The 24,387-nt window shown below is 44.3% G+C and overlaps 3 protein-coding genes across 4 annotated transcripts in view; 1 reads left to right on the top strand and 2 right to left on the bottom strand.

Annotated features, from left to right (window-relative positions):
• Nucleotides 1–19,096, top strand: part of LOC118411995 — a 22,421-nt gene extending 3,325 nt beyond the window's left edge. Inside the window, exons 4-20 of the mRNA XM_035814546.1 lie at nt 9,880–10,078; nt 10,446–10,571; nt 11,034–11,149; nt 11,280–11,383; nt 11,624–11,649; nt 11,780–11,899; nt 12,522–12,548; nt 13,036–13,260; nt 13,826–14,021; nt 14,247–14,317; nt 14,448–14,642; nt 15,045–15,175; nt 15,645–15,759; nt 16,118–16,369; nt 16,974–17,119; nt 17,396–17,554; nt 18,545–19,096. Coding sequence (XP_035670439.1) covers nt 9,880–10,078; nt 10,446–10,571; nt 11,034–11,149; nt 11,280–11,383; nt 11,624–11,649; nt 11,780–11,899; nt 12,522–12,548; nt 13,036–13,260; nt 13,826–14,021; nt 14,247–14,317; nt 14,448–14,642; nt 15,045–15,175; nt 15,645–15,759; nt 16,118–16,369; nt 16,974–17,119; nt 17,396–17,554; nt 18,545–18,649 — 2,313 coding nt within the window. The 3' untranslated portion in view covers nt 18,650–19,096. The remainder of the gene's footprint in view (nt 1–9,879; nt 10,079–10,445; nt 10,572–11,033; nt 11,150–11,279; nt 11,384–11,623; nt 11,650–11,779; nt 11,900–12,521; nt 12,549–13,035; nt 13,261–13,825; nt 14,022–14,246; nt 14,318–14,447; nt 14,643–15,044; nt 15,176–15,644; nt 15,760–16,117; nt 16,370–16,973; nt 17,120–17,395; nt 17,555–18,544) is intronic.
• LOC118411998 (spore wall protein 2-like) lies at nt 1,192–3,895 on the bottom strand. Its single transcript, XM_035814551.1, has 2 exons — nt 2,903–3,895; nt 1,192–2,624 (listed from the first exon to the last, which is right to left on the bottom strand). The coding sequence occupies exons 1-2, from the start codon at nt 3,110–3,112 to the stop codon at nt 1,740–1,742; spliced, it is 1,095 nt and encodes a 364-aa protein (XP_035670444.1). The 5' UTR covers nt 3,113–3,895; the 3' UTR covers nt 1,192–1,739.
• Nucleotides 18,867–24,387, bottom strand: LOC118411997. Of its 2 annotated transcripts, none has more exons than XM_035814550.1 (8): nt 24,201–24,387; nt 22,683–23,271; nt 22,123–22,232; nt 21,609–21,679; nt 21,183–21,253; nt 20,587–20,688; nt 20,134–20,320; nt 18,867–19,479 (listed from the first exon to the last, which is right to left on the bottom strand). In XM_035814550.1, exons 2-8 carry the CDS (start codon nt 23,256–23,258, stop codon nt 19,367–19,369), a joined length of 1,230 nt encoding a protein of 409 aa, XP_035670443.1. In that variant the 5' UTR covers nt 23,259–23,271; nt 24,201–24,387; the 3' UTR covers nt 18,867–19,366. The 2 variants fall into 2 exon arrangements, with proteins under 2 accessions (XP_035670443.1, XP_035670442.1); XM_035814549.1 differs by having other exon boundaries at nt 24,191–24,382.

Below are 24,387 nucleotides of genomic sequence, written 5' to 3'. Positions count from 1 at the left end.
ACGTGGAACGGGGCCTTCTGATTGGTCCGCGGCGCCTGGCTATATGATAATAAGGAATAAAGCCAGGGTTACCCAACTAGCCGGAGGCTATTATCAAGGGCTAGCCCTGGTAACATTACAATATACATTATACAATGGTGAACAGATAAAGTCAGTAATACCAATTCTGCCCGGATGAAAAAAGGAAATCGATGGTACATGTAGTTGAAAATGCAGGATCTACGAGAGAACTACTAGAGAACTTCAGGATCATAAAAATATTGCCGTTTTTCTTAAAGGACGTCGACGAGCTAGGCTTATCATAAGGCTGTGTATACCCACATACAGAGCTTATCAATTTCATCAGTTAGGTCACGGAACGTACTAGCACCTCCTACCTTGTGGTCAAAACACCTATTCCTTGTCTTGGACTTCATCATCGTAAACAGTCGTACAGTACGTACGTTGCATAGACTGCGCAAATACGACACCTTACGGTAAGTTTTAGACTGTTAGTTGGATGAGTTCTGTACTATTTTAGATACAAGGACACACATGCGGTATATTGATAGATTGATTGGCGAAAAAGATTGCATTGAAGAGTCCAGACATCTTAAAACATTTCCAAGTTCACTATTACCCTGGAGAGCTATACTTAAGTTCTCAAGGTATATATCATCGCTTACGCCATACCTACTTATAGACGTTTTTGTCTGACAACTTTGCTGATAGCTTTTGAAATATTGAGTCGTTGACTAAATGAAACATTGCAGTCTGATAGGTCCTACGCTTTTCGGCCGCAGGGTGGAAACGTCATTGAAACGTTTTTACGGCGTCAACAAACACACGACACACACACACGACACACACTCACACACACACACACATACACACACACACACACACACACACACACACATATATACACGTACATACCTGACACACAAAACACCTCGTCTTCTGAAACACAACTTGTGACAGGCACAAACAAGTACAAACAATGATATAAGATTGACCTTGATTAAATCTTGTAAGTCTAAAAACCTGAATGAACGTGACGTATACCCTTCAGATGTAAAAAAAAATTGCTTTGTAATAACGTTATCATTATTCCCAACCATTCAATGCCAAATCCCTGCATGGCGATGAGTTAGACCGAGAGCGCCCGGTCAATAAGTTATGAATCAAAAATTTATAAAACGGAAAACATGCTTCGATCCATGAACTTTCACGGAGAGTCTTTTAATTAACAAGAAAGTGGATTGTATTCCACACATATCGATGACCATCTACATGTATGCTTGAACTAACGTTTACGTCATCAAAGCACTCGCGCACATACATTTTGTACATCAGAAGCACAGTGCATTCACCGAGTGACACCATCTTGTGTAGTATATACACGACTTATCTTTTGCACACATAAACTAATGAATAATACTACGCACGTGTACCACTTTAATATAGGCGTCTTCTCTCGAATCTGATTAAATCGCGCCCCTAGCAGCCCACCAGCGAGAGAAATACATGCAAATGTACACTCCGACACAGCCGCACAGTGTTTTTCAATTTCTACAACTAATTACATTACGATCCTGTTTAGTCAAAGTGAAATGGACATCCATTTCCTTTTTGTTGTTTTTGCTGTTTTTAACGTTCGTTCTTTTTTTTCATAAAAATTTTTTCATACATTTTTTTTTCATATAAAGGTATAACGGATCAGATGTAACGGAATACGTAACAGAACAGATGTACCAACTTCAGTCCTCTGTGTCAGGGTTTAGACAATTGCAACATTGAAGAAGTTTTCTCATGCGACGTCCTATGCCAGTTATACATCTCCTAAAGTCCATAAGTCTTCCTCTGCGAGCTCTAGGTACCGGTGCGGGCCGCTCTTCTTTCGCTCTGCCTTCTACACACTCCCTGTTCTCCTCTTCTCTCTCTCCACCTGCTGCACACTCCGTGTTGTCTTCTCTCTCTCCACCTGTTGCACACTCCCTGTTCTCCTCTTCTCTCTCTCCACTTGCTGCACACTCCGTGTTGTCTTCTCTCTCTCCACCTGCTGCACACTCCGTGTTGTCTTCTCTCTCTCCACCTGCTGCACACTCCGTGTTGTCTTCTCTCTCTCCACCTGCTGCACACTCCGTGTTGTCTTCTCTCTCTCCACCTGCTGCACACTTCATGTTGTCTTCTCTCTCTCCACCTGCTGCACACTCCGTGTTGTCTTCTCTCTCTCCACCTGCTGCACACTCCGTGTTGTCTTCTCTCTCTCCACCTGCTGCACACTCCCTGTTCTCTTTTCTCTCTCCACCTGCTGCACACTCCATGTTCTCATCTTCTCTCTCTCCTCTTGCCGCAGTGCTATCCTCCCTCTCTCTTTGTGTTATATCTGCCACATCACCACCGCCCCGTGCTGTTCTGTCTGCCGAACATTCCTCGAGCTCATGCTCTGCATCCTCACAACCCTGCCGCACCTCGTCTTCTGTATCGTCTACTACCTTGTCTCCATCCTGGTGGACAGCTTGTGCGCCATTCTTGTGGAGGAAGACTGCATGTCTTGCATCTGTACTCCAATTACGCAAATTTGGGTCCCCTTTAATGTGCCTGTCTGAGTCTAGTTCTGATCGTGCTGCCTCTACAGCTGCCTAGATAAGATGTGGACGAGGGCAACTAATTACATTCTTTGATTCATAGCTACTCGTTGCGTTGGTCTTTGTCAAACATGTAGCATGCAGCAAGCTATGTATTGTATTCGGGTACTGAAATCTATTTGATATCTCATGTGAACAACGATGAAAATAGTAGTGTGACATCAGCGACCAGTTATGCTTCAATAGTGACAAATGACTGACTGTATGTTGAAAATCGACTTGAAACCCATACAAAGTTGAACAGTTCAACTTGACACAAAGATATGTCTTACTCTTGATACTCCTCTTCCTCGGTAGTTCCCCGCTAAAATGTCATCAATCGTGATGCCATCACTGAGGCAAACCTGGTGGAGTGCGGCTGTGCTCTTTTCAGTCAGGGAGTCGATGTACCCCAGCTCCGTATAGAGCAGTGCTCTTGCAGAGACCACCTTTTTGTTTCGTCTCTGGCATCTAGAGACAGTTGACGTCGATGCGGCAGACATTATATATATTGAGCTTTACAGCTTTCTAAAGTCAATCTTCAAGAACTTTAATACGCTTCAGTACCTGCACTTCGCGTAGTGCTTCAGTGAATTCGTGAACGATTTCAATGAAGTTCGAACGTTCTGGAACCTTTACAACGTCACAATGCCCGAGTAACAAACTGGATTGTTAGACGTCTGTTCTCTCACAAACCATCACTGCATGAGAAATACGCAATCGTCATGGAAAAAAACAAGTAATCATAATATTGTGTCGTGTGTGACCTGTCTAAGAACCTCCGTCACAATTAAAGCCGACCGAATTTGAAGTTTGGCTAGCGGCTCGCCGACTTCAAATCGCCCCAGCGTACAGGCGCGTCTACAGTATTTTTCAGTGATAATCTGCCCCGTCACAAACTGGACGGGGCTCCGGCGACTTCTGTTTACAAATAATGATTAAGCCGTTTTACAATTCATACAAATATTAACGCCGGCCTAATTTGTAGTTCGGTCAGAGCTCGCCGAATTTCAACATCGCCCGAGCATCGGCTGTATTTTTCGCTGAAAATCTGGCTCTTTTGGACGGGGCTTGGGCCACGTCTATCCATGCAACACTAATGATTGTATATCCCCCGTGAGATGGTAGCATCTCTTGCACATATGGCCTAGGTCTCAAACCTCACAAGTCGTACAGCATGTATAGGTCGAGTTCCCTGGACTCTATGTGAGTTAGACAGAAGTCAGAATCCTTGGCACTGGACATTATTGTATCTTAAGAGGAGTGAAAGAGGCCATGTTCAATAGGGCCTAGTACGAGAGCACAAGCAAAAATACAAGCACAAGAGGTGAACCCAGACAAGACAAGACAGCGGACCAACCAGGAAAAAAAGGTAGAAAAAACAAGTCCGGAACAAGAAGCAGATGAACAAGACACAAACCAGAAGCGGAAGAGATTACAAGGGCCCAAGAAACAAACAACAACAACCAAAAGACGAACTCAGCAGCAGTCAAAAAAGCAAGAGGAAGGATACAGGCAAACAGAAACGGAAGAAGGAAAGAAAGGGAAAGCACAACATACAAGGGGTACGGAAAGCTCAGAAACCGTGAGTACACAACCTGTAACAATCACCACACATGACCAAGAAAGAAACAACCAACAGACTCAGCTAAGTAACGAAGAAGATCGGTGCATATGTGGGGATGAACATATAGAGGGAGGGAATTGGATCTGCTGTGACATCTGCAATTCATGGTGGCACAGTACATGTGCAAAGTTAACCAAACAGGCAATTGACTTCTTTGTGAAAACCGAAGAGGAATACACATGTGCATACTGCATCATCAAGAAACTAAGAAAACACAACATAGAAAGAATAGAGTGTTGCAACGAGGAAAATAAGCCGCAAAAGACAACAACACAAAGGGAAGAAAAGGGACACAAACCCACAAGCCAAAGGTGCAACAACCACAACACGGATAGAACACACAACAACATAGGTGCAAAAGAAGAAGTCGTCATTATAGACGGCATACCAAACCCCAAGACGTACAAAAATAGCCAGAAGATTCTAGCAGAGATTTCCAGGTACAAACCAGGGATCACACACAACATCCAACTTGCATACTCCCTACCAAGAGGAGGAATAGCTGTACACAGCAAAGACAAGAAAACAGCAGAAGAGTTGATGAAACCCTGGACAGAGGGAGCCTTTGGAAGTAATAAAGGACAGCTCAAAAGCCACAGAACACAGAAAACACATGGAAGAAGGGCTATATTAAAGAACGTACCAACCAACATAAAGGAAGAAGAAATAGAACAGAGCATACTAGAGCTGATAGAAGTAAAGGTTAAAGCACACAGATACCGATACCAAGATACCGGGAAGCCGCTAAAGGTTGTCCTGATTGAGACAACAGAAGGACAGCTGTCAAGCATCTTCACACAGAACGTAATAATAGACGGTGCTACGGTTAACATTGAACCATACAGAACAAAGACTCAGACACCGATCAAGTGTTTCAATTGCCATCGTTTCGGACATATCGCCAAATTGTGTGAGCAAGACGCCACCTGCGCCAGGTGTGGAGAAGCAAGAAACCACACCCTAAGCTGCAAACCAAGGTGCATTAACTGTGGAGGGAAACATAGTGCTAACGACAACAGATGTAAAGCTTTCCACTCCTGGAAGCAAAAGCTTGAAAACAGAGTCTAAACCTGCAAAAGGGGAAGAAATATCGAATAGACATACTCATTTGCAAAGACCATAAAAACAAGGAAACAAAAGCACATTGCAACAACAAAGAGACTATACATAATTGATAACTCACATACGGAAAAGAGGAATAAGACTCTCACATAAGAAGAAAATAAGATCACCCACACGAGAAACGGCAAAAGCAATAGTCTACGAAGATACAATAGTTAACATCTACAAAAGACCTACAGCAGTGACCACAAAAGCATTGCAGCATCTTCCAACAAGAAACATACATACCAGGAAAATGAAGATCGCACAAATTAATATAAGATCAATCAATACCTCGTCGGCTCTGGTCGAGAGAATGTGCGAACAAAAGAACATCGACGCAATCTGTCTATCAGAACTTTGGAACAAAAGTGAGCAACCAGTATGCTTAAAATCCTGGAAATGGGTACAAAGAAATAGAACTGGAAGAAGAGGAGGTGGAGTCGCAATAGCATCTAGAGAAAGCATTAAAGTAATGGAAGAACCACTAGATCAGACTACACATGCAGATGTTGTAGCGCTCAACATATACACAAATACCTTGAACTTCCTCTTGATATCTGCATACGTGCCTCCAGACGACAAACTAGCCATGCAGGAAGTAATGAACATAATCAACAATCAAAGCACAAAAAGGAAGCATCTTGTGGTATGTGGCGACTTGAACGCCAGACATACATCCTGGGGAGATAGGAAAGATAACAAACTGGGCCAAATGCTAAGCACTATGATGGAAGCAAGTAGGACTAGAATTATCAACAACAACACTCCCACAAGAGAGGAGAGCATCATCGATTTGACCATAGTAAACAGAGATACACAAAACCACATAAGCAACTGGAGAGTGGAGCCAGAGGTGCCGCTACAAACAGATCATAACCTCATCACCATGATAGTGGGAACCAAAGAGAAGCTAGAGAAGCAGCAAAGATGGAACCTGCGTAAGGTGGATTGGCAAGAATGGGAAAGAAAGACAGACACAGCTTTCCAGAAGTTGGCCGAAGAAACCAACAGTTCACGTGACAACTACGACGACAACACAGAAAAAATCTATGACACCTTTAAAGAAAGGGTAATGGAATGTGCCGAAGAGCTCATCCAAAAGAAGACAGTAACACAACACAGTAAAGGGCACTGGAATAAAACCCTGGAAGAGCAGATGAAAAACACCAAAAGAGCACTAAGGAAGTTCAGAAGGAGGAGAGACCTCAACAACCTGAGAAAGTACCTGAATGAGAAACAAACTCTCAACAAAATGGAGGAAGAGGCACGAAACACATATTGGAATGAACAGCTCAAAGCTATGAACCCAAACAACCCTCAGAAATTTTGGAGAGCAATTAAGAACCAGCTAGGACGAAATGCCAAGCCCACGATTCAACCTCTAAAGCAGCAGAATGGGGAGAGAGCCACAACAGATGAACAAATAGCACAGGTGGTGAGCAAAGAATATGCACCAGGAGGAGTGGATATGCCAGATGAATTAGAACACTGGAAACAGAGCATCACACACGCAGTAAAAGCAGTGGTAACACATGAGATGCACAGACTCCAGGAAGCAGACACACTGGAAGAAACCTCCCATGAAGATAGCCTCAACATGGACATAACACTACAAGAAGTTGAAGCAGCGGTGCATAAGATGGACTCACGATCTTCACCCAGTCCGCTAGAGGGAATTCTACCAATCATGCTCAAGAAAGGTGGAGAAGGGATGTTGATAGCACTACACCATATGTTGAACAGAGTGTGGATAACAGGTCATGTTCCCAAGCAAATGAAACAGGACTGCAAGATACTGATAAAGAAACCAGGGAAAGAAGACTACAACCAAGTACGTAGTTACAGACCCATCACTCTGTCAAGCGTTATAGGGAAGATACTGGAAAGAATAATAAACAACCGTCTCACATGGTGGACAGAAGTGAACAGCATCATATCTCCCTACCAAGAGGCCTATAGGAAGAACAGAACAGCCACACATGGGGTGCTAAGGATGATACAACACATCAACGAAGGTTGGAAGAGAAGGGAATCCACAGTTGCAGTGTTCGCAGACTATGAAGGCTGCTTTGATAGAATCTGGCAAGAAGGCCTCCTCTACAAGCTGATGAAACATGGGATTAAGGGGAGAATGCTATGCTATCTGAGTGGCTTTCTGAGAGACAGAGAGATCTCCTTCAGAGTAAACTCAGTAACAACAAAACCAACCCTAAGCAAGGTGGGAGTGCCACAAGGTGCAGTATTGTCTACTACGTTATGCAACATATATACATCTGATGCGTACAGTGACATTGACCTCAGCAACTTTCAATACGCAGACGATGGGGCAGCTTGGAAGACAGGTCCAAACTTAAGAGATCTGATCACACATGTGGAGCTTCAAATTGCAAAACTCATAAGCCAGTGGTGCCCGAGATGGAATATGAAGGTGGAAGAATCAAAGACTAAGGCACTCATATTCCAAGCAAACCACCAAGCAGACACACGGGTCAACCATATCAGAGTCAATGGGAAAAGAATCGAAGTTCTCCCGGAAATAAAGCTAGTAGGCATCACACTAGATGATAGACTCACGTATACCAGTCACATCAACAACACAAAAAACAAGGCCTACAAGGCACTCAAAGTAGTCAGCAGAGTGACTAATGCGAAGAAGAACCCAAACCAGGAAGCGCACCTGTTGTTGTATCGAGCACTGATCAGACCGATATTAGAATATGGAGCGGAATGCACTATCATGGCGGGGAAGAAACAAGAAGATGCCTATGCACCCATCCAGAGAAGGGCCCTACTGGCAGCAACAGGTTGCAAACAAAGAACTAGCACCGAAGCGCTAGAAGCACTAACTGGAACTATTCCTGTAGACATCCATCTCACATGTCGGCAATATATGCACAGGCATATTTAAGGCTCAGCACAAAACACACGGGCAACCCCATCTACGATACCATTACACATGAGTTGACAGAGGAAAGAAGAGGCACACCTGTACATCTACTTGCTACAAGATTCAAAGAGCTGAAAGGTGAGCTGGAAACTGAGACAGTCGATAAAGAATGCTACTTTGATGCTAGGTTACCACCCTTCTCCATTGGAAGAATAACAGGGTCATTCACACCCAAAATGAACAACCAATGCAGCAAAGAGCAAGCGAAAGAAGAAATAGCACAGTTACTGCAAAGTATCAAGCAGACAAAGACAACCGTCGTCTTTACGGACGGATCGTCTCTAGGGAACCCAGGTCCGACAGGATGCTCGGCAGTGATCTACGAACATTGGGGCAGAACAGAACCATACACTGTCAAGAAGCCCGTTGCAGCAAAGTCAAACAACTATGAGGGGGAATTGCAGGGACTTCACCTGGCACTCAGCACACTGAGCAAGAGGGAAAGAAGTGAAGAGAGAGTGCTCATCTTATGTGACTGCAAGGCGGCAATAGAAAATGTCATCACCACTCACCAAGTAGATGCCTATAACGATCTAGTTAACAACATAAGACAGAAACTGCACGAAATGAAGCAGAAGAGAGTCAACATTCAAATTGAATGGTGCCCAGGGCACATGGGAGTAGCAGGCAATGAGCTAGCCGACGAACAAGCCAAACTTGCAGCTGAAGAGGCCAGAAACAGCAACATGAATACAGTGTGGACAAGACAACAAGCCCTCAAACACATAGAAAAACAAGCAGAAGAAAGATGGAAAAGAAGAAGCGAGCTACATACTACCAGCAAACACATGCAGAAGATAAATGTACAAATGAAGAAAAAATGCAAAGTACTGGGACTGAGGTCAACCCAAATTGCAATAAACCAGCTGGTGAGTGGGCACACCTCACTCAACGCCTACAGAAACTGGATAGACGACACAGAGTCACCCAACTGTGAAGCCTGTGGGGAGAGAGAAAGCACAGAGCACTTCCTGTACTACTGCCCAAGGTATGAGAGCAGCAGACACAGAATGTACAACGAGGTGGACAACATATACCAAGAACTCAGTACACGGGAGAAAGAGAGAAGGCTGGACATAGTGACGCTAGCAGGGATGAGAGAAGATCTGGGAGAAGAAACAAACAAAATGATGTACAAGGCATTCTCAAAGTATATAGAAGACACAGGGAGATTTGCCGGGGAGGACTAATAGGTCACCAACTTACTATACACGAATGTGCAAAGCACCAGAGTTCAAGCACCAATGAGCAACAACCACATGAGAAGCACCTAGATGGAAATAGTACCTGGAGCTCACGTCTAGCGAAGAAATAGACGTTAAGCAGGGACAACAACAACAACAACTACTGACCATCACTCAACAGAGATAGAAGGGGGCCGATACCAACTGCCTGGCACATTTGACCAGTTGACCAAGTTACTAGCTTAGTAAGTCGGCCCCGCGTGAGATCAACTTAATTGAGAAGGACTATATAGAGGACTGGTTGAAAAGTTGGCGATGAGTGCTTTACTTTGTGTATAGATGCAGCGTGTCGACTTCTTTCACTGAAATAAAAAGCTGTAAGAAAGAAATTTTCCACCTCATCTTCAGGTTTCTGGCGTGAGCCGCTCAGTCGTTGTCTTTGGGGTGCATGTCGGCGAATGTTCCAGTGACTGGGGCCCTCTGGCCACGGTGCCACGTGGTCCTTGTGCCGCGAGACTTAGCCACGAGATCTTCGGAGACATATGTGATTTCGCCGACAAGCAGAAACAGACCGTGCCTGGATGCGAGGATGCCCTACTGAAAGATGGTCAGTTTGCTGTTAAGATTATATTATTGAATTATATGTACACAAGCTAAGGCCGTTGCAGAAGTGTGCAATGCTGTTGCAGAAGTAGGATTATCATGGAAACTCATGTGTGTCAACACTCAATCGTCAACGACCACTGTCGTCTTCTTCAGGATTAAGAGCGTAGTATTGATCCTGAGAATGTTACAGTGGTCGTTGAAAATTTGATCTGTGTATACCCTAAGTTTGCGTTTGAATAAAGTTTAGCATTGTAGTATAGAAGTAGGATCAAACAAGACAAATTTGGATCCTGTAGACGGCTAAATATGTAGCCATGTCTTGCATTTGAGCCAAGAATAATAAAAGTCAGTCGTGTTTTGCTGTACAGTTGATCCGAAGGCACCGACCCGTCTGCTGAGCATGGAGGCCTACACAGCGCTGGTGAACCGGGAACCGGAGTATGGTATCATCCTGCTGTTCTGTCGCGGCTGCAATAAGGACACGTGTGAACAAGGTGAGTGCTTGGGGAAAAGGCAAGAAACTTGTGACAAGGTGAAATATTCGTTAACATGGTGAAGCACCTGAAGCTCTTTAACAAGCTTAAGGTGAGACACATGTGAACGGTCAGGCACTTATGAACAATGTGAGCTCGAATTCCTTACTAACAAGGCATTTTCAACAAGGTGAGGCACTTGTGAACGATGTGAGGCACTTACTAACAATGCGAGACACTTGTGAACAAGGCGAGGCATGCGCGCACTTGTTAACAAGGTGAGGTACTTGTGAACAGAATGAAAGTTGAAACACCTGTTCCTAACGGTTTCCACGCAGTACCGATACTTATAATACACATCTGAGTGTTGCTCTGTGGTGATAAGACCTTCGTAAGATTGCCTGTGTAATTCCTGTCTTTAACTTCTTTGGCTTCAGATTTATTGCAAAAATAAGTAATACCAGATATACATCACCCCTCCAGGCTGCCGCAGTTGCCGTCAGGAGTCCCTGGAGCGGTTTGACCGCCTGGCACTGTACACGCCGTTCTACGGGAAAGTCCTGGTGGCCAGGGTAGATGCAGACAGCCTAGGATTCAAGGTAGAGTCTAGACGTAGTGATGATAACAGTTGGGATTTGTCAGTTATGCTAAAATCAGTTGCTATTTGCTAATATCATAATGCTGACTGGTCAAAGATGAACATTTCTCTTTGCTGTGCATACCGTACAGGTTCCTTACGCCCCCTACATCCTGTACCGCCTTCCTGGAACGTTGCAGTTCCGCGAACACCGTGACTCCCTGACGCGGCTGGTGCAGCTTTTCCAGAGGGACAGGTTTGATAACAAAGCATTGCATAGTAGTGATAAAGGAGCATTACACAGCGGTGATAAAAGAGTCATTTCACAATAGTGTATTAGTGATATCAGAGCCTTGCACAATAGTTGTAGTAGTAAGTGAGGACGTCTCTCTCTCACTCATATACATATATAGAGAGAGAAGAACAAGAGAGAGAGAAAGAGAAATGTAGATACATCTATAGCTATCAAAGACAAATGTTCTTTGTTTCCACACAGCTCCAGTGGCGGTGGCACGACACATGGTGCGTATGGCCCATCCTCATCTGTACTCTTGTGCTTCATTCCAACATGGTGAACAATTTTCATAGATAATAAACCAATATGACAATTAAGCCACCTATGATACTAAACCATGCTTTATTTTCCTTTGAGGTCGGAACAAGAGGATGCTGTCAGGGTGGGTGGAGGGGGGAATCCGCGCCTGCTGGAGCCTCGTGGTTGGTGTGGGACGGGTGTTGGTGGCACCGTTTGTCGGGCAGGGGTACCAACTAGGTAAGTGTGCGAATTGGTTACAGGTTGTTTGACATCTTGATAGCCTAATAGTATTAGAAATCGTATTCCTAACATAATTATACTCCTATCTGTGCACGCCGCGTACGAAACTGCACCGCCCGGCGTATGAAAATCATCGGGCTGTCAGGCCCCATGTTCCTCTGCCGCCAGCTAGGGTTGTCTGTCGGTAAGATTTTTACGCGGAAGGAGTACAATTATGTTAGGAATACGATTTCTAATACTATTAGGCCATCAAGATTAATAACATTCAAATGTTGCGAAACGACTTGTACCTTGTTGCGAAAAGACTTGCCTTGTTGCGAACTGACATTGTTGCAAAACAACCTGCCTTACCTGCGAATTCCTCGTAAGGTTGCTCAAGGCGATTTTGCCGTAGAAAGGAGTTTGCTCCGCCTCGAGACGCATGGCGTTTTCGGGGTGAAGGCCGGCCCCTTCCAGGAGACTTTCTTCCGATTTAACTTATGTCTCGATAGTTATAAGGTCCCTTCCAGGACACTAACACGGAACGACGTCCAGGATTAATCCGCTCTATCAAAATACCTTCCTTGGTGTTTATGTTTTACTCACATCATGACAACCTTTTTGTTGTCTATCTTTTCAGTTGAAGAAGAGGACGCCGATGAAGGAGGTAAAGTCAACAGAGACCTCATGCGCCGAGATAATCTATCACCGTCTGTCAGTTTTTGGACAAGTCTAAAGTTATGCTAACAGATAGTTACTGAAGCAACTGGTTAAGATTTTAGGAGGAGTGTTTAGAGTTATTCATGTGTAAAGTTCAGATATGAATGAAATGTGGTCTTAGGTCTAAAGCTTTAAAGGCTAGCCGGACAAATTAAATTAAATTAATAGGTCGCTGCAATGTGCTGCATATGTGCTTTGCCCATTGTAATTTACATCTGCGCTACGTTTTAGCCCGTGAGACAGAAGAAGGTACAATATGCATATGTGTATAAGCAACATAGTAACACATTTCTCAATTGATACGCAAAAAAATGGAAAAGCCAAATTGAACACCAAAACATCCCAGTTTAGACTCTGTTTGCTAAAAGCCCTGAAAAGATTTAGTATCACCCCAAACCACCAGTTCACCAACTTTGCCATTTGTCCATTTCCAGGGTGTGCGGTGGCTGCTGGACAGCTGCAGAGCCTGAACGGGAGGCTGGTGCACGGGGAGACGGACCAGGAGGTGGGGGCCGGGGAGGTGCAGCCTGTCGGGACGGTGCTGGAGGCGGTCTGTAACCGCGGGCTGGGGGTGAAGGCCCGGTACCCTGTACAGAACACTCTGAGCATGACATGTCAGGACACCGGCAGATTCGAACCGCCCGTGCCACAATGCTCAAGTGAGTACTGAATGTGCCACAATGCACGTGCACGTGATCATGAGTTTCGTCTGTGCAATATATGCACAGGTGACTACCTAGCATGTAACCGACAATGTACAATGGTAATGCTCACGTGACTATCGCCTGTGCCTTGCTCAAGTGAGTACCACTTGTGCCACAATATGACCTGTGACGTCAAGTGACGACTGTGCCACAATGCTCACGTGAGTAGGGAATGTGCCACAAATTGATGAACGTGACTACCAAGCTTGTAACACGTACAATGCTCACGCGAGTATCTGCTCAAGTGAGTACGACTTGTGCCACAATGCACACGTGAGTGCTGCTTATGCTAAAATACTCACGTGAGTACCGTAGGTGCCACAATGTACACTGCTTCCTGTACCGCAATGCTCACGTGATTACCACATTTGCCACTGACAATACTCACGTGAGGACCGCCTGTACCACAATGCTTACGTGGATACCCCCTGTACCACAATTCACACGCCGGTGTAAGATTTTCCAAATGTAGGGACCTGGACACTGGTGCGGTGTAAGATTTCTCACGTTTTCTTTGTAGGGACCTGTAAGCTGGTGTCCGATTCCAAACGGAACAAGTTCCTGCAGTTTCCTGGCATGAACATTGGTTTCACGCCGAGTCTGGGTGCTCTGCTGGTGGAGTACCAGCCGCCAACTTTCACTGCCGCCAAGGAAACCACAGAAATGCTACAGGGAGATACAGTCACTTTCACTTGTCCGCAGAACAGCATTCTCAGGTGACATTCAACAATCACTTTCACTTGTCTATTTAAATGTTGCTATGAATTTTAAAGCTACAATAGTTGATCACTAATACCAGCTAGTCGTATGTTTGTTTGAGTGTCGTATGTAAGTGGTGGACAGATGATCGAGGAGTTGGGTGAAATTAAGCCGCAACTCTCTGCAAGAAACGTTTCTATCTGGTTCGTAAACGTTTTGCATCGTGTGTGGTTACTTTCCAGGGGTGTCGGAAAACGAACAGATACCTGGAGATGCAACAAAGGCGCGCAGAAGACTGTGGTCCAGTGTGAAGGTGGGAACTGTTTTCTGTTCGGTCCCAAGGCAATAGGAAACGTCCCTGTAACGTCCCAAACATTCCTTGTAGTTGTTTCCCATTCTGATGCCTCAGGTTCTTTGATTGATTGATTGACTGTATTTCCCAGCTGCCCCGCGTCCATGTGACGTTCCGGACATCCCTAATGCCGACACATCGACGGTAGGCCAGATTCCACACAACAGTGACGTCACTGTCACTTGCCGTGGCAACAGGAGGCTGTGGGACGACTTTTCCAGAGAAATCACTCTGACATGCACGGACGGCAGCCTGAAGCCGAACCCAGACACTTTAGATTGTATAGGTCAGTTGTTCTTCACTATATTGCTGATATGACTAAGCTTATTCTCAACAAACTGAAATTCTCAAAAATTCTCTGACCTATCGTCCATTTCCATCAATGTGTGTTTTACAATTGCTCCGCATAGATGATTACAGTGTAAGTTGTGCGAGTGTCACTAGGTGACAGCGTGATAACCCCAGGAGTGGGGAGTGTTACTGGGGACCAAATGTAGAGGGGTTGGGGAAGTGACACGTAAGAGGGAGGGGATTCGATCTAGAGACGGCGACAGGGGAAGACGTGTCCACTTGAGCACTGAAATAAAGTTATTATCTCCGCAAACATCATGCCTCTGTTCTGATCCTTGACTCACTACCTGGCCACCGTGACATGAGCTGTTACATACTGTCAATACACAAACTACAGAAACCTGTGAGATCAACGACCCGCCCATTGCTGATGACAGGCGTCAGCAGGCTCCAATCTTCAAACTACAGACGGGTCCGGGCACGTCCCGGAGACTGAGACCGCCAGAAAGGGTGTGGAAAGACAACCAGGTAGGACATGACAGGAAAAGTTGCGGTAAAATGGGGTACAACTCACAAATTCAGGGTTTAAGGCAAATAACATGACCTTAGTCCATGTTTTTGTCCAGTCTGACTCTGAATTAGTTAACCGTTGCTGCTACTTACAAGCTAACTTTGACGAAAGCTTTCCCCCGGCCAGCTTCAAATGCATGCCGCAGATATCAACAGCTGCAGTTGCAGGCCAACAAACAACTCATTCTGCCTATTATCCAAGTAGAGGTTGAGTCGCCACGAATGTTGCTGCTGTTTAGGTATAGACTGTTTCAAAGTGTTAACAGCAAGTGTGGTTGCTTACCTAGTACGTTTTGTTGTTTAGATGCCGTACGTACACAAATGTGGTGATCGTGAGCGGGTTCTGCATAGAAGTCCCTCAGGGCACAGTCCATGACTCATGCTGTTGTTGTCACATCTTCTTGTTGCTGTTCCCTTTGTTACCTAGGTGTCGTACGAATGTAGTGGCAGTGAGTGGTTCCTGCATGGAACGGCTCATAACTCGCAGTTGGCGACCTGCACTGCTGGTGGAGGGATGAATCACCCCATAGTCCCCTGTGATGGTATGGTCTAAGTAATTGAATGTGAAACCTCCCCATTCAACATTTTGAATGACATCCTAATGTGTCACTATATATCTTTTCTACTACTACTGAGAAGGTTATGTTTTCGATGTTGTTTGTGAGGGATCGGGAGGATTGTGAAGTCCAAGATTGACAATGGGCCTTCTGAAGATTAAGTTTCTACGGTATTGTAGACCTAACCCTAACCCTGTAGTATTCCGGTGTCAGAGAATCTCGAAAGTGTTGCAGTGCAGATGTTGCACGTTTGTGTTGTTGTGATATGGTTGAGTCAATTTCTCCCATGCTCCTTCCTCAGCTTGAACGGCTGCGGTATCAATGTTGCGTATTTGTGTTTCAGTGCAATGCCTGGTCCCCGTGCCAGCCCCTGCAGCAGGTGAGAAGGCTGTGGAGCTGACACGAGGCGGAGCAAACGCCGCCGGAACCCGCATCCGTGCCCTGCAAGAGGTGCAGGTCCGCTGCCCTGCCGACTCCCTCATGTACAGCAGGGGAGGAAACATCTTCTGGGAGAAGACTACGCTGCCGCCTCGCAAAACCCAAGTGAATACCTGTGCAGCACAGGGGTTTGAGCATGACTTTCCATCATGTGTGGGTGAGTTTAAGCCCATTTGCAGTCCCTCTAGGAGCACCCGGTCCGGTGCTTGGTAATTCTTTAAGTCCCAGGCCTAGGGAAAGGGAAGCTTATTTGCAATTTCCAACATTGAGACCAGGTTCTAATGCCTCTCTGTGCCGTCCTTTGCAGGCCCCCCTAGAATCAACATGTGTATGATATTAAATCTAAACACCTACATACTAATAGCCGGGGTTGGGAGAAAAGCAATGCCTCGGGATTTGTCTCGCTGGAAGTTTCCTTGGTAAAAAGATAAATTTGCTATGGAACATTAGCTTCCTCGTGATTGCTTCCCTGATGAGTACAACCTTAGGCTTTTCGAAGAAAATATGAATATGGCATCTGGAATCTGGCATAACAACCCATGCAGTACAGTAACTCAAGGAGGTTATAACCTCTTTAAGTAACCCTAAACATTTGAGTATAAGTAAGAGAAAAATGTCAGATAGTACACTGCATGCAGTTCCATCGGGATCATCAGCGTTTCAGCTCCCTGTTTCTCGAAAAACATATGATACATTTTGTTGGTTGGGTTTCAAACCTAGGGAAAATTCGAGACTAATTTTGCGACTTTCCTTTCATTTAGACGTGATGCATTTCTCCGACAAGTTTCTGGACGAACACGTCCATCTGGGCCCTCAGCCATCTAACCTTGTCAAACACTGCAACGACAAGCTGAATGACATCGGCGCCAACATCAAGACCTTCATGGTTATTCACTCAGATGTACAGGTAAGGCAATTTTAGCGTGTTTCAGGAGTCCCAGAAAATCTATTACATATGTTCCTATATATAAACTGTATCAGACAATAAGTTCCCACTACAAGCCAAACGTTCGGCATTAATTATACAAACGGTGGGTACTAGATTAAACAGCTTCTGATTTGATGAATATTTTTTTTTCATGAACCAAACAAAGAAAACTATTTTCCGGGATTTTAGGGGAAACATTTGGGAGATTACCAAGTTGTACACACTTGTTTTCTGTCGTGTTTTACGTGATACTAGCTGAAGGCATTGAGCACCGTTGTGGGAAACAACCTGAATGGAGGTGCGAACATCCGTCTTCACTCAACGGCGGACAGGACGACTCTGTACAAGACTTCAGAGCAGTACAATGTGTTTGTGTGTGACAGAACGAGGGGCAGCCTGCAAACACCAGTCCCGGTATGTTCAGAGTTTGTGGCTATTTAAGCTACTATCAATAACCATTCAGGCTCACGTATCCCACATGAAACAACCAGAGGGGCGAGTAGAACAGAAAGAAACAACATCCCGACTCCCGGGATTCGAACCCGCGCCGAACCCGGGCAGCCGGATCACAAATCACGACTGCTATAGCTGTCGCCACAAAAGCACTAGTGCCCTTGGGCAAGGACGATAGGTAGTACTTGAACACCACTGTTACACTACTCCCCTTTTCTTCATGATTCGTCCTCGGATCTCCGAGTTCGACATCCCTGTGTGGCACATCCACTAGCCTGTTACTCACAGGGTCGGCATGGGAACCACTGAAACAACCAGAGGGGCGAGTAGAACAGAAAGAAACAACATCCCGACTTCCGGGATTCGAACCCGCGCCGGATCACAAATCACGACTGTTATTGTTTCACACATAAGGCTTAGGTCACATTTACAGAGCCTTAGATGTAAAACGGGGCTTACAGTATCGGATTGGTAACAAAACCAGTCCCTTTAAGAGATCAGTTAAAAACCCACTGCCCCCCTAACAATGTTCTTCATACACAACCAAGAGATATCTACCTTCCTAAGAGCAACACTGTAGTGTACTGTTTCTCACTGAGTACTCTAGTGTGAAAGAAGGGACCCCCTAAACTTGGCTGAGTTTATATTCATTTTTTGGGTGCTCTTGTGTCCCTCTCACTTTGATACTGTCTCTTTTCTCTGTTCTAATCTGCTGCAAAATTTTCTTCCTTCGACCCTATGTTCCTCGCTAGCAATTTGTATGTGGTGGGTAGCTGGCCCTACACACAACCCATCCTGCATTTATAGACCCTATGTAAATGTGGCAGGTAAATATCTCTGGCGTGTGTGGAGAGAAATTCGTCTTATGTAACTTCACCTTTGGCTTTTCTGTCCACCTTAACATTACACTTTGGCATGATTCTGACCAGTTTGACCATTTCTGTTGCTCAGGAGCTGAAGAAGAAGGTGTTTGTAACTTTCCGTTACATCAGTGGAGCGTGGCGCCTCTATCACTATGACTACCAGACCCCTGGTGATGCTCTGGAGCTAGTCTGAGGGGCGTGGCAGATGTGTTACCATGACTACCCATCCTCTAGGACAGCTTTGTTTAGATGGACTGTGCAAACACATGCACCGATAGTTCCACAACACCATCTCTTAATACATACTCACTGATCATTCCACATTACTACAGTATGGTGTAGCACAACACAAGAAGGTAGTGTATATAATAACTGAGATGCTGCAAGAGTGTCACTGTAGCCGCGAAAAATAAATCAGAACTGTTTTTTAATTTCATTACACATTCAGGAATCTGCCTGCAATTAAGCAGTGCCAACAGTGAATGTAAAACAGTGGCACCAGTTTGTTTATCATACTCAACTGGAGGATATATATATATATATATACACTACTAAGGCATAGACTATGTAAAGTGGGAAGCTGACAATAATCATGGCTATTTCAACGTTCTAACACTGCATTAAACTATCATCAAAACAACGTCTCTCCAGATTCACATGTACTGTCATCCCATAAGTTTTGTATATCTTATGTGTCATTAAACACCTTGTGTAAGTCCCTGTACAAGTGAACAGAACAGAACAGAACCTGAAGCAATGAGTTAGTTCAGGTCCTCACCATAGCTTCTGTGCCTTGGGTCTCAGTTCAGGTAGCCTGATTTAATCACGCTTCTATACAGCATGCCCAACATTGCCAACACAGATACAGCCCTGGACAGTGGAATTTGCATTATACAGACTACAGTTAAGGTTACTGTCCTGGTACCACGGCTTCTGTGTCCCAGGTCTCTGCTGGGTTTGGGAGGGGGAGTTTCTCTTCCCCAGGTACCACCTGGTCTTCAGCTTCCTTCATTTTCCTTATTGCTGAAACAGGAAGAAGGTGAGTCAACGTCTGCCAATAATCTCTTGAATTAGAGGCTAGGCAGTATGAAAGAAGAACTCACATATGGTAACCATGCCAACAGAGTCAGTCCTACAGGTATGGGTTAAGTCCAAACATTGAACCATCACCGGACAAATATCCTACATTTTTCATGCAACACCAGGAACCAATGGACAGACCAGTCACAGTGTATGCACACGGGCAAAGAATTGAAAAGACCCAAAAAAAATTTTGAACTATCTACACCACTAGCAGCCAGAAACTTTTATTTATACCTCTAGCAGCTGGAAAACTGCTAGTCTGTAGCCAATGTCAGAATCTCTAAGGAAAATGTCTCATAGACTTAAAAATGTAAGCAGGTAAGAGACATTACCACTTGAGAAAAAGAAAACTTTAATATCCTATGTTCTAGCAACCTGATGAAATTCTTTTCAGATACATATAGCAACACCCCTTACAAGTAAAACTAACACCTCTAAGTCTAACATCGATGAAGATTAGACATCCAGGTATAAGATATGCCAAAAAAAAAAAACAGTTACTCAAGCAACTTTCCAAAATCATACCCAGTTGCTTGAATAACTGTTTTTTGCATAAGACCTCTAACATAAACAGACAGAAAACTATATCCACACCTCTTTCTGCTTTTCTAGCCAGCTCCTCCTCCAGGTTTCTGGCATCTCTCTCCAGCAGATCTTGCCGACCCCTTTCAAATGCCTGGATGAAAGATTCTCCCTCATACACCATGAAGGGAATCCTGCAGGACAAGTACAGGCGATGCGCCAGCTTCTGAACCTGCCGACTCCCTGCAAACTCACGCACCTGAAAGAAATAAAACCACACCATTAAAAAAAAAACAATGTTGACACATCATGAAACTAACTATTCCTAATGAAAATATGAAGGAAGAGATGAGAAAGAAATTTGACTTTATGACGCAAATGTATACTCAGGATGAAATGTCCTGAACTTGAAATTAAAGAAAAATTGCACCTGGTGCACTAGGGTATACAGCCTGCTCTAGGTCAAATTGCAAAATGATTGACAAATGTCAGTAGTAGTACTGTTACAGGACTCTCAATACTGACTTTATGAAGTGTGTAGACAATTGTCGGCTGGTTGGTCAGCAGTCTCTGGGTGAACACAATGTCCCGCATCTTCTTCAGCACAGAAACAGCAGCTGGGACATCCTGCAGAGAGACAGTTGTGATGCTGACATCTCAGTTGTGATTGGACAATTAATTCAAAATCACTGATCATCAGTATCTTTAGGTCACACTGTTCTCGCCAGGCCTTTTCAGCATAGGGGGCCCCTATATGCTGTGAGTTGGATCCCCTATGCTTTGATTGAGCCCCTACACTGTGATTTGGGCCGTTTTGCTGTGTATCAACCAGCAAAGGGGTCTTTTGTAACAAAGTAAAAAAAAATGTTGGCTTTAATTTACTAAAAAATTTAGCCCTCAAAATGCAGGAAATAGTAAAATGGATAGTGAGTTTCCAAGGGTTGTAGATTTGAGAATTCTCAGACCCCTGCAATGTTCACACCTGCACTGCTTTCCACATGGCTTTGCTGCACTAAGATGCCCCTATGCTGTTAAAAAAAATTCTGGTGAGAACACTGTTAAGGAGAAAAAACATTCACACATTGGTCGGACTAAAGATGATCAGAAAAATGAATACTCACAATGTGACCAACCTGCAGAGCAGAGACAAGGTCAGACTGCAGCTCCAACAAAGACCTCTCATCACGCATAGCTGTACCAGGGACGGGAGGTACAGGGTTAAAATAAGTTTGAGCCATGGAAGGGTCTGAAATCTAAGGAATGATAACGAATGCGTCAGAGCTACCACTACCTTCTATGAGTTCTGAATGCTTTTTACAAATCTCACTACCAAAGTAAACAGTTTCCTGCTGTTGGCATGACATTTTCTTCTGACTTGCCATGAGAGCTTGTACTACATGAATGATGACACTGACAGTGTGCAGGGTAAATAAAAAACCTCAGATGAAAAAAAAGGTAATCATAATCTGCAATATAATCACAGTTATCAATGTACTTTTCAAACCCAAAGGACCTAGAGATGTGATAACAATTGATTACACACTTACCTCTCAGGCTTTCCTTGTTCTTGGCAGTCCTTTCATATTTCTTCCGCTCCTTCTTACTTAGACTTTTTAGCCTGGGGAAAAACAAGATGCTCACATTCAGGTTATAATGGAAGATTAACAACTGTTAGTGAACTGTGTCTGGGATTAAAATTTTATAAGCTTTGCACCAGTAGACACAGCTTATGAGTGACAACCATTATTGCATCTGATTCAGTTCTCAAGCTTCAATAAAATTGGTCAGGACACATTAGGTAATTATGTGATCTCATCCACCTGTTCCACCTGTGCATGAATGTTTTTGCATGCTTTCAACAAGAAATTCTTGGTAGTAGTTTGGAATCATGGCATGATATCTTCAAGTTCATAAACTTTACAAGTACCCTCAGAAAAAACAATCTTCCATATGAATCAATTGTTCTATCAATTTGAAGCTTGTAATATTTCAATTGCATATATAGCAGTCCCTACAGAGCCCCAACCTTTCGCAACGTCCTAACAACAGCAGGGTTCCTACCATCTGCGGTGCATAAGCTCCCGTTGTACCGCCTTCCTGTCATGCTCGGCACGAATCCGGTTCCTCTCCGTAGCCGCAGCAAACTGCCACTCAGCCCAGGCCTTCTTCCTCTGGCAGGAAATAACAGAGATTGATTGTCCCATATTTAGTGTACATGAAGGATTATTTGACCCCAAGATCATTGCACAACAAGGACTAACCCTCCCTAAGACTTACATGTAGGTCACATTTCAAAAAAGGGGCCCGGCCCGGCAGCTTTTGGGAGATCAAAATACACAAAATGTCAAAATAAGATTCAAGGGCATAATTTGTGTATTTTTCTAGGTATGTAATTTGATTTTTCGATTCTTAAGACATCCCGGCCAGGCCCCGGTTTGGAAATGTGACTTGACGTCTTAAGCCTAAATCAGTACACAAGATTTTTGTTTCCATTGGCACTGATGCTACAACTCATGTAAACTTGGCACAAGAAAAAAACGCACTTTTACAGTAGCTTCAATTCAATGACACAATTTACAGGATAAAACAAATGACTGCAAGAACAGGGAGAGTAAACTTACCTCTGCCTCCTCCATCTCCTCTCTCTTCTTCTTGTCCTCCTCAGACTCTCCAGGAGGTGGTGGAGGGAACCTCACCTGGCGGAGAGTTGGCATCGTTCCCACCACACCCGAGGTGTCCTCCCATCCGGAGACCGAGTCATCCGTCTCCATCCCAGAATCCTCCCAGTCTTCATCTTCAACTTTCCGCTTCCTGTTGCCTGATGTTTTCATCCCACCTTTGCCACCCTCCTCTTTCTGCATACCTGGCTGCACTTCTCTCCCAGATACTGTCTTTGTGCTGTCCACTTTCTGCACAGCAGGTTGCTGTTCCCTCTTGCTTGTTGCCTTCGTGTTGTTCACTTTCTGCGCATCTTCCATATTAACCTCTGCCGGTATTTCTGCTTTGTCATTTCTTTTCTTCCTCAACCGCTGACCGATGCTCCCTGCATCCTCTGATGCTGGAGGTTGGGCTGCTTGGGGAGGAGGCTGGAGTGGCTGTTCCTCCTTCTTGACTGGTGGAGAGAATGTAATCCTGCCTCTTGTTGCTATGGTTAACACAGCCTGCACAGCAGATCCTTGCCTGCTTCTGGTCTTCATGCTTCCTCTTAAACTAGTGAAATAGTCAGGACAAAATGGTTAGGTTCTTGCCCACTTTTCTTGGTTGTCACTGCCGGTAATCTCTGCCAGACTAACTTCACAGACTTTGTAATTTACATTGGGAGAATAATTTGCCAGCAGAGTTTGGCCATTGTAGGGTTGTATTTGTCCAATACTGTACATGTGTATCCCTAAATACATGTACAGTATGTGCAATCTCATGTTTTTAGAGAAAATGATTTGAAATAATTTTAGAACAACAGGATGTACTGTATGCTGCCAATCATGTGTGTGATATGTAAGCCTTTTCATGTTGAACTACAGTGCAATTCAGGCAGCCTATGATTGCCTGCAACAAGCCTAAGATTGCCTGTTGTTTTTGTATTGAAAATATTCAATAAATCATTCGTTCGTTTGTTCATTCATTCGAAGGGAAATGCTATTCTTGCATGCGCTCCATCTCATGGCAGTTATACGGAATTCTACTATGCAATTAAATCCCCCGGAAGGCCAGGTGGAGGTTCTGTCAACGTGGCAAAAAAAAAAAAAAAAAATGCATTTATTATCTAAGTGGCCTGGAAAGTTGAACAATGACTGAACACGCAGAGTATGGTAACGTCATATAATAAACGGCCTTTCTGACAAATTCGCACCGCCGGACAAAAGTCAAATCATAATTGTATACTTGGGACGAAATATTGTGAGTTCTTGATGAAGGTTAGACTCTCAGGTAGTTACAAAAGCAAGACCTTTAATACAGCTACTATTACAGCATCAATGAGGATAAGACGTGGATGCTGTGTGAAACATCTGAGTCTGACCAATTTGAATCCATCCAGTTGCTTCATTCACAGAATCTGACGAAGCTTTGTGAATATCGTACTTTCACACAGAATTTGCACATCTGCAATGTCTACGTACAACAAACTCACCCTAACTTACACCCCTGCTGTCAGCTGAATGGCTTCCGTCGATGAAACTCTCAAAATCCGAGCTCTTCGGTCAGACAGTTCTTCTATCGTCTGAAAATTTCTGTCATTGAAAGATTTGCTTTTTCCCGCGAAATCTTGTCAACGCCTCATAACGTGAATGTGAACATTGATCACAATAAAAATACCCAAATATGTAC

Source organism: Branchiostoma floridae, chromosome 3, assembly GCF_000003815.2.
Source record: "Branchiostoma floridae strain S238N-H82 chromosome 3, Bfl_VNyyK, whole genome shotgun sequence".
Taxonomy (NCBI): Eukaryota; Metazoa; Chordata; class Leptocardii; order Amphioxiformes; family Branchiostomatidae; genus Branchiostoma; species Branchiostoma floridae.
This window is presented reverse-complemented; position numbering and strand designations above follow the sequence as displayed.